We start from the raw sequence: 9,739 nt of genomic DNA, 5'->3' as shown, positions 1-9,739 counted from the left end.
AAACAAATGCATCTGACGATTTGAAAAAAAGAAATTAAAATTAGTTCAGGACACGGACCTTGACTACAAACGACCTTCCGCAAATTATTCACTTCATTGATGCGTTTTACACGAAACGACTTCCATTGCATAGAATTTTTAAACTGAAAACGGAAGATATTTGCGATCACTGCAAAGTTCATGCCGAGTTTAAGGTAAAAGACAACGCTTCGTTTGGTCTTTTCCGCAAAGCAACCAAGCAACTAGTCACAATGCTTATGTACAGTGTACATGACCGAAATTCGCCCAAAGTAACACCGAAGAAAAAGAAATTTGGCTGTGGCTTTCTAAATTAGACCCCTTTCGTAGATTCATTCACCACATGGAGGGCGACTTGTTCAAAAAACTGAAAACCAACAAGATCCTGATGCAAAATCTGGTTACCACTGATCCACAATATAATGGTTTAGGACTTTGGAGTGCTTTCAATTTTGGGGGTTTGGAGGAAGAAGCGGCTCGAAAGGCAGACTGCCCATACATCGTTACTGTGGCCGTGTCGGATTTTTTGAGGCGGTCTATTGAAAAGAATGGAAAATTTTGTCAAGGAAGAAATAATGCTATCACCGCTTGTGAAATCACGTGATGATATGAAAAGGGGCGGGAAACAACAATTACAGCAAGTTATTATGAAGCAACAGGAAATACACGCACTGTTCTCGGGAAATACACGTATATTTTCGTGTTGGTATGTTTTCTTGGTGTTGGTTGTGTGCTATACCATAGTACCATTACCTTAAGGAACGTCGCTTAATAAATTACGTTTTTATTGTGCCAAAAGAGCAGAGTAATAAATGATAATGCATCAAGCGCAAAAACTCTAATACAAGTTAAAACAACTTGTTGTTACGCCCCGTTACACACGTAGTCACATGATGATACCAGCGGTGCCATTGTTATCGATTCATTTTTCTTACGTTTTTCTTGCGTTTTCATTGTGTCGATGCATTATCGTTGCTACATAACCCTGAAGAAGTCTCCTTGGGGTTGGACAAAACGTTACAATAAACACTTTCGTAACTTAGGTGTCAGGAGAAACAATTCTTCTTAATTAATGGAAACTATGTTCGATTTGTATGTGATTCTGACATTAGAAACTGTCCCAGGTACAGCTGGAGTCCTGGCATCATTTTATTTTTCTAAAACCGACAATAAAATTTATATTGAAATATGTGAACATAAGAGACAAACATATGTCTGTAAAATATATTCAATGTCGATCAAGCGGCACGTCTCTAAGACAATGTCAATAAGGGTGGTCCCCTGCTACTCACGCGATCTTGGAATCAGTTCTTGTTGGTCGCATGTGATACATTAATCTAATATATACGTACTTGGTGCGCCACCAAAGGGCAATTCATTTACGAGAAAGTGCCCACATTGTTTGACAACGCGGTTCTTGGAAATCCATTTCTAAGGGCTTATTGGCAATACTCCACAAAAACACACAATCCAACAGTGTCAGACTTAGATCCCCTTTGAAGTTACTCTTGGTTTTTGCGGTTTAACCCAACACGGTCTTTAGTTCGTCATCATATAATGTTACCAAAGCCCTACGTCGTTTTCTTGGAGGGAGAACGACTTTCCAATCCAGTTTCCGCAAATGATGTCTCCCGATTTGATTTTAGTCCAAAAAGAACGAACAATGATGAATTGCAGGAAAGTGATGTCGCTTGGTTTCAAATTTGGGACCAATAATTTTTTTCAACGAGCTGTTGCTCGAGTTGATTTGGAAATGTCCCCACTCAAATTTGCATGTCCTTTGATGTAAACACGTATTTTTATGTTATATTAACAGTTACATACTTTAAAACAAAACAAATGGAATACGCAATAAGTTGTATGTTCAATATATATTTCATAAGAAAATTTTATTTTTTAATTTGGTTACAAGATAATACCAAAAAAACGCATTTTTTCCGAATTTTTTTTTGCGGTCTGTTTCTCGAGACTCGACATGGGTTATATTTCTGAGCAAGCCTCCACAAAAACCCACAAACCGACATTGTCACGCTTGATTACTTTACAAAGCTACCTGTGGTATATGTGGTTTGGCAACGGCGTTCAAGCTTGATTGTCAGTTGTTCAAGCAGAGTTCGCTGGTTCTGCTTTTTACACTTTAAGTGTTGTTTTCATAAAAAGGTTATTTTTTTTAAGATTCCGAATTTCCGAATTACAATAATGAAAACTTTTGCTATTTTTGAAAGAATAACTCGCACTGATGTTTGCCATTGCAGATTCAAACATTGATCCAAATCTATGCTTCGTCGATCTGACGTGGATTGCCTTATCACTAGGACCTCCTGGTAAATCGGAAGGTTTAGTTTGGAAACAAATGCATATGACGATTTTGAAAAAAAGAAAGCATTATTAGTTGAGGACACGGACTTTTGACTACAAATGACCTTCCGCAAATTACTCACTTCATTGATGCCTCTTTTCACGAAACGAACTCCATTGCATAACATTTTTAAACTAAAAGCGGAAGATATCTGCAATCACTGCAAAGTTCATGCCGAGTTTTAAGGTAAAAGACAACGCTTCCTTTGGTCTTTTCCGCAAAGCAACCAAGCAACTATAGTCACAATGCTTATGTACAGTGTACATGACCGAAATTCGCCCAAAGTAACACCGAAGAAAAAGAAATTTGGCTGTGGCTTTCTAAATTAGACCCCTTTCGTAGATTCATTCACCACATGGAGGGGGACTTGTTCGATAACTGAAAACCAACAGGGTCTTAATGCAACATCTCGGTGCCACTGATCCACAATATGGTGGTTTAGGACTTTGGAGTGCTTTCAACTTTTGGGGTTTGAATGAAGAAGCGGCCCGAAAAACAGACTGCCCATACATCGTTACTGTGGCCGTGTCGGATTTTTTGAGGTTAATTGAAAGAAACGGAACATTTTCAGTTCTTAAAGAAGTGAATTATGCGGACTATGTAGAACCTCTGGCCGGACAGAATCCTGATTTGACTTTTTCGCCTGTCCACACACGTCCCACAGTGTATTACAAGCGCACGCCATTCGTTTTCGGTCTATAGCATAAACAAAACTGCTCGACTAGAAACAGTATTTATAACTGGTTTTGAAATATTTTGAATATGAAAGCCAAAGCTGTTATGCAGCTCAGTGCTCTGCTGGGATTGTGTTCGAGGCAAGAATGAATTTGACACTCGCGTCAGGCAGTGGCTGCGAGACATTTTAACACCGGTGCCTGTCTCGGAAGCTGGTAGCCGTTCACCGCCCGCAAGTAGAATGTCGAAACGATGTGAATCCACTATTCACACTGGGAGCGTAAGATCTTCTAGGAGCTCGACATACAGTATTAAGTTAAAGGAAAATCGTGTGAAGCTAAACCTTGCTTGATTAGCTCGCAAGCAAGATGAAGAAAGAATGGAAGAAAGAAAAGAAGAAAGAAAATTGGAGGCTGAAATCGCTGATCGCGAATCTACGCATGGGAAGAAGTTGGGAGTGTTTGTTCGTTAAAATACGAACTCCGGAAAGACACAGTGTGTCCCAAGAATCCTGAAGAATTAGTGATCGAAGATCCTAAACCAAATGAAATAAAGTTCAAGGAATTCGAACACCCTAGTCGCCAAAAGGTACCACGTGATAATATTTACTCGCCACATAACAGACATACCTCTACGACACAGTTTAGACCTCATTATACGGAGGTTGGTGAACGTTTTCTGCCAAAACCACAAATAACAAAGTTTGATGGCGACCCTATGGACTATTGGTCATTTGCAAATCGGTACAAAATTCATATTGCTAGCAGATTATACTGTGATGATTTAAGACTTACATACTTGCTGCAAAATTGCACGCCGAGTGTCAATGAAAAGCTGAAGCACCATACGTCATCCTCAAACCCTGCAGTCAGCTACGAACTTGCTTGGAAAGAATTGTACGAACGCTATGGTCAACCACATATCATCGCTCGTTGCTGCGAAAGGAAGTTGCAAGAAAGTCCGAAGATTGGACGAAACGACCCCGACGGTTTGGAAAAGTTGGCCGTCCACCTTAAGAGATGCTGCGTATCATTGGAGGAAATCACTGGTATGTCTACTGTTGATTCCGTCGGTTTTATTGTTGCTATTGCCAGCAAGCTACCTGTGGAGATGCAATATAAATGGGTTTCTACATCTGTTGCATTGCAAAGGGAAACGGGTAGAGTTGCGCGTTTCGTGGATTTTGCAAATTTTGTTGTAAAGCAGAGTGAGAAAGCCAACTCGATATATGGGAAAGGTCTCTTTCTTTCAGACCCCGAAAAGAATCAAGGTATCAAGCGACAAAAGGCGACGTCATACAACGCCATTTCTTCTACTGGTGCACAGAAATCGGTGCAGAACGAACAACAGTCTACACAACGAAAGAAACCGTGTCCTTGTTGTGCAAAGCCGCATGACCTCGTCGTCTGCTATGCGTTTAAACGAAAATCGCATCGTGAGCGACGACAATTTGTGCGAGCGAAAGGTTTGTGTTTCCGGTGTCTTGAAGTGGGACACAAGGTTGTCGATTGTAGCAGTAAGACGGTTTGCGATGAGGAAGGTTGTGGAAGTGCATACCATCATGTGCTACTGCACAATCCGGCGAGACCTCGACCAACGGACGCATCTTCGGAGGACAAAAATGGAAATGACTCGGCGTCTTTGACGCAGGGTATGTGCTTGAATACCGTGGGCTGTCATGGTAGCAACTCATTGTCCGCTTGGTTAGACATTGTTCCTGTTCGAGTCCGCGTCGGGGACAAGGAAATTGAAACATATGCTCTGCTGGACACTGGTTCGGACAAAACCTTCTGTGAGAAACGGCTGATCAACATGTTGGATGTTGAGGTAGAAGGCGAACCCGTTCGTATGCAGCTCGGGTCGATCAACGGTGCAAATGAGCTGAACACCGTGAAAATCTCCATGTCAGTACTGCCCTTGATGGGAGGAGAGGAGTTCAATTTACCGGAAGTGACGCTACTTGACGAAATCCCTGTTCCGCCTGAGCATGTCCCAAAGTTTGGAACACCTGTTCGTCCCAAGCATCTGAAGGGAGTACATTTACCGCAAATCAAAGGTGGGTCTGTCACATTACTTATTGGTACAGACAACTACTTAGTTCATCGATGTTTGGAGAGTCGGTTCTCTCCTGATCCGGAGTACCCGGACGCTGTCAAAACGCCTCTAGGTTGGTTGCTAAGAGGTTATGCTCCACAGAAAACCTCCAGGGGCTGTAGTTTTCTGTTGCAAGGAATTGAACGTTTTAATTCCTTTAATAACATCGATGACGTCATCGTGACCGATGATGGTGAAACTTACCCAATGCGAAGTGGTGATTTGGGGGATACCGAATCCTTCCTCCAGTTGCTCCGGAGCAACAGGGAAGCAATGGAGTTTGGATTGAAGTTTTCAGCAGAAGACGTCATTGCATATGACATCATGACCAAGCAAGTGGAACACAAAGATGGACATTAACAGTTACCGCTGTTGTGGCGAAATTCGGCAGATGTTCTTCCCAACACTTTGAAATTGGCACAGAAACGACTGTCTGGTCTTAGGAAGCGTTTGTCACGTGATGCAAGTTTAAGTCAAAAGTATGTTCAGCAGATGCAAATCCTTTTGGAAAAGGGTTATGCCGAACGGGTACCAGAAGAAGAAATTAGTACTGATGGTCGGAAGTGGTACCTTCCTCACCACCCCGTGGTAAACCCAAAGAAGCCGGATAAGCTTCGAATCGTTTTTGACTGTGCCGCAAAGTGCGACGGTAACTCTATCAACGATCACTTGATGAAAGGACCAGACTTAATGAACTCGTTAGTTGGAGTGCTTCTGAGATTCCGCAAAGAAGCCGTGGCTTTGGTTGCGGACACAGAAGCCATGTTCTATCAAGTACGCGTCACGCAGCAGGATCGTGACGTCTTCAGATTCTTGTGGTGGCCAGGAGGCGACACACTGAAGGATCCTGTGCCTCACCGAATGACTGTTCATTTATTTGGCGCGAAGTCGTCCCCAAGCTGCGCCACATTCTGCCTACGTGAAACCGCACGTGAATTTGGGAAGTTTTTTGATCCTCGTGTTGCCGAGGTTGTGAGAAAAAACTTTTATGTGGACGATTGTTTATTATCAATCCCCACAGATACAATGGGAATTAAAATGATGGAAAATTTGAGAAGTCTACTGTCCATGGGAGGTTTCAGGCTGACAAAATGGTTGTCATCGAGTGATGCTGTAATGAACTCTGTTCCTAACGGAGAAAGGTCCAAATTAATCCAGAACATTCCGCTTGGCGGAGAGGTACAGGAACGTGTTCTGGGAATCAGCTGGCGTCTGCCGGAGGACGAGTTTGGATTTAATGTCGTCCTGCCGGACAAACCGATTACGCGACGTGGAATGCTCTCCGTGACAAACTCCCTGTTTGACCCCCTTGGACTCGTTGCACCCGTGGTCCTAGAAGCCAGATTGATCTACAGGGACGTGTGTCAACAGAAGATTGGATGGGACGATGTCGTGCCGACCACGGATCAAGCCAGGTGGCGAAAATGGCGAGAAAGCCTCTGTGACCTTTGTGAGGTAAGAATACCTCGTTTTTATCGAATGACCACCAATGCGTCCAAAGTACAGTTACATGTTTTTGCTGACGCTTCGTCAGAAGCACGAGGTTGTGCTTGTTACCTGAGGTCAGTAGATGACCACTCGAACGTTACGTGCTCTCTGGTGATGGGCAAAACACTGCTTTCCGGTTCAGGAAGGCAAACCATACCACGACTGGAACTGGAGGCTGCTTTTGATGCAGTAAAAATGTCACGAACAGTGAAGGAGGAACTTGATCTAGAAGACTGTCCTTGTCTGTTTTGGACTGACTCATCCATCGGATGTCTGTTTACGTGTATAACGACACGTGCTGTTCATTTAGAAGTTGCTGCCGACGTAACTACAGACGCCTTTTTGAATGTCCTGAGGCGATTTCTTGCACGACGTGGTCCAATATCACACATTTACTCGGATAACGGAACCAATTTCGTCGGTGCTAACCGCGTTATGAAGGAAGACGTGGAAAAATGGAACCAAAATCAGATCTGTGACTACTTGCGCCAGCGGAAGGTGAAGTGGTCGTTCAACCCACCAGGAGCAAGCCACATGGGTGGAGTGTGGGAACGGATGATCAGAACCGTCCGAAGAATTATGATGGCGATTTATCCTGAGGGAAAACCAGACGATGACGCCCTACACACGTTGCTGTTGGAGGTGGGGAACATCATAAATTCACGACCTCTAACTGAAGTTTCCCTGGAAGTTGGTGAAGACATGCCCTTGACGCCAAACCACCTATTAAGAATTAACCCATCGGTGGGATTGCCGCCGACGATGACCAACCCGAGCGATTGCTACGCCAGACGCCGATACCGCCTGGTTCAGCATGTTGCCAATGAGTTTTGGCAACGATGGCTGAGGGAGTACCCCCGGACAATCATCTCCAGACAAAAATGGCACACTAGAAGTAATTTTTCCAAAGGTGATGTTGTGCTACTCGTCGATGATTCTGCTCCACGATGTCGATGGCCTCTTGGAAAAGTCACCGAACTATTCCATGATAAACACCAGGTGGTGAGGAGCGTTGCAGTGAAGACGGCTGGCGGTTTCCTCAGGAGACCCATCACTAAGCTCTGCGTGGTGATCCCCGCGCAGGAGAATGAGACTGAGTTTTGAATCTTTGTGTCGATGTAAAATTGGTACAATGCCCAATTTTCGGGGGGAGGATGTAGATTCCCAAACCCAATTTCGTCAATTCTTTCACGTTATGTTTTCTATGTTTGGCACAACTCTCGTTATTATGTGACAAAGGCTGCGCAGTAGACGTGCGCGTGCAGACCGCATGGTTATGTTTTTCATTGCTAGTTGTGTTGCCAGTTATTGTGGTACATATGTTAATACTGATTCTATTTGAATAAGGTTTTAGTTGCAAAACGCGAAATAGTTTGTTGACTGCTTTGCAACAATTGAAAAGTTTACTGGATTACTAATGCAACTGAAAGATGTGTTGTCACTACTGATAATTTACGGAATAAGATCGGTCGCAAAACAGTTCGGTAAGTGCGATTGAATTTGCCATAGTGTGAATTTGTCTATATATTGAATGTACAATTGTGTTTTTTTAACTAGAAACCGTTCCATTTCTGGCGCGTTGTTGTGCCGGTCGTTCCTGTATCGAATACAAGTGTCTGTTGTGTTTCGCGGGCTCGGCTACCTAGAAGATTGGATGGGACGCGTTTGGGTAGCGCCGCCGATCCGCAGAAAAAAAGCACGTTACAGTACTGATGATGAATGCAGTTCGTGTTCGAAACGTCTACTTAACTTGATTAACAGCATAATAGCTTTGGCTTTCATATTCAAAGTAATTAAATGCGCAAAAGAGCCATAATAATCAATGAGAGCTGCAGACAGGGTGTATACACGCACTGTTTCGACCTGTAAGGTCTCATCAGTGCAGCTGTTAAAGTGGCTCTGTGCTAGCTGGTCGACTAGCAGGCACACAGATTTCCACTTTGTGGTAACTTTCGGTCAATCGTCGATATGTTGGGTACCAATCAACATAGACGAACCACGTGTAGCGCACTATGGCCAAAACAACTGTTTGGGATCCAATACCGCTATAGGCTCGGCTTTCACCCAAATCATAATATATGCGCAAAAGAGCCATAATAATCAATGAGAGCTGTAGAGTAATTAACTCCAAGTATTTTGTACGCAAGTTTTGAAATATCTCTCCAATAGATAATTTATAGCTTTTCCCTATGCAGTGCAAAATGTATGTATATGCCATGTACATTGCGCTTTCGTTGACTAGCTTCGTTTTAATAAAGCATAGTCTTGTGTCAGGCTTATGTAGCAACGATACTGCATCAAGCGCAAAACACTGTAATTGTTACGCCCCGTTACACACCTAGTCACGAGACGATACCAGTGGTTCCATTGTTATCGATTCCTTTTTCTTACGTTTTTCTTGCGTTTTCATTGGGTTGATGCATTATCGTTGCTACATAACTCTGAAGAAGTCTCGTCGGATAGTGGACAAAACGTGGGTTACAATAAACACTTTCGTATACTTAAGTGTCAGGAGAAACAATTCTTATTTTTAATGGACACTATGTTTGATTTGTATGTGATTTTGACATTAGAAACTATCGCATGAACAGCTGGAGTCCTGGCCTCAATTCATTTTTAGAAAACTGACTATAAGGTTCATGTTGAAATATATGAACATAAGAGACAAACATATGTCTGTAAAATATATCCAATGTCGATCAGCCGATACATTTCTAAGACAATGTCAATAAGGTTGGTCCCTTTCTACTCACGCGATCTTGGAATCAGTTTGTTTTGGTCGCATACGATGCATTGATCTAATATATGCGTACTTGAAGCGCCACCATACGGCAAATGAGGCTTCATTTACGAGAAAGTACCCAAATCTTTTAAAACACCGGTTCTTGGAACTTGAATTCTAAGGACGTATTGGCAATGCTCCACAAAAAAAACACAAACCAACAGTGTCAGACTTAGATCCTTTTTAAAGTTACTCTTGGTTTTTGCGGTTTAACCCAACACGGTCTTTAGTTCGTCATCATATAATGTTACCAAAGCCCTACGTCTGTTTCTTGGAGAGAGAACGACTTTCCAATCCGTTTTCCGCAAATGATGTCTTCCGAT

The 9,739-nt window shown here is 42.9% G+C and overlaps 1 protein-coding gene across 1 annotated transcript; it reads left to right on the top strand.

Annotated features, from left to right (window-relative positions):
* Positions 1–5,638: 5,638 nt before the first annotated feature.
* Positions 5,639–7,738, top strand: LOC145895481 (uncharacterized). The gene has a single exon (XM_082984288.1). It carries the CDS (start codon positions 5,639–5,641, stop codon positions 7,736–7,738), a length of 2,100 nt encoding a protein of 699 aa, XP_082840414.1.
* Positions 7,739–9,739: the final 2,001 nt, after the last annotated feature.

Source organism: Ascidia mentula, chromosome 3, assembly GCF_947561715.1.
Source record: "Ascidia mentula chromosome 3, kaAscMent1.1, whole genome shotgun sequence".
Classification (NCBI taxonomy): domain Eukaryota; kingdom Metazoa; phylum Chordata; class Ascidiacea; order Phlebobranchia; family Ascidiidae; genus Ascidia; species Ascidia mentula.
Note: the sequence above shows the minus strand (reverse complement) of the source record. Positions and strands in the feature narration are given on the sequence as shown.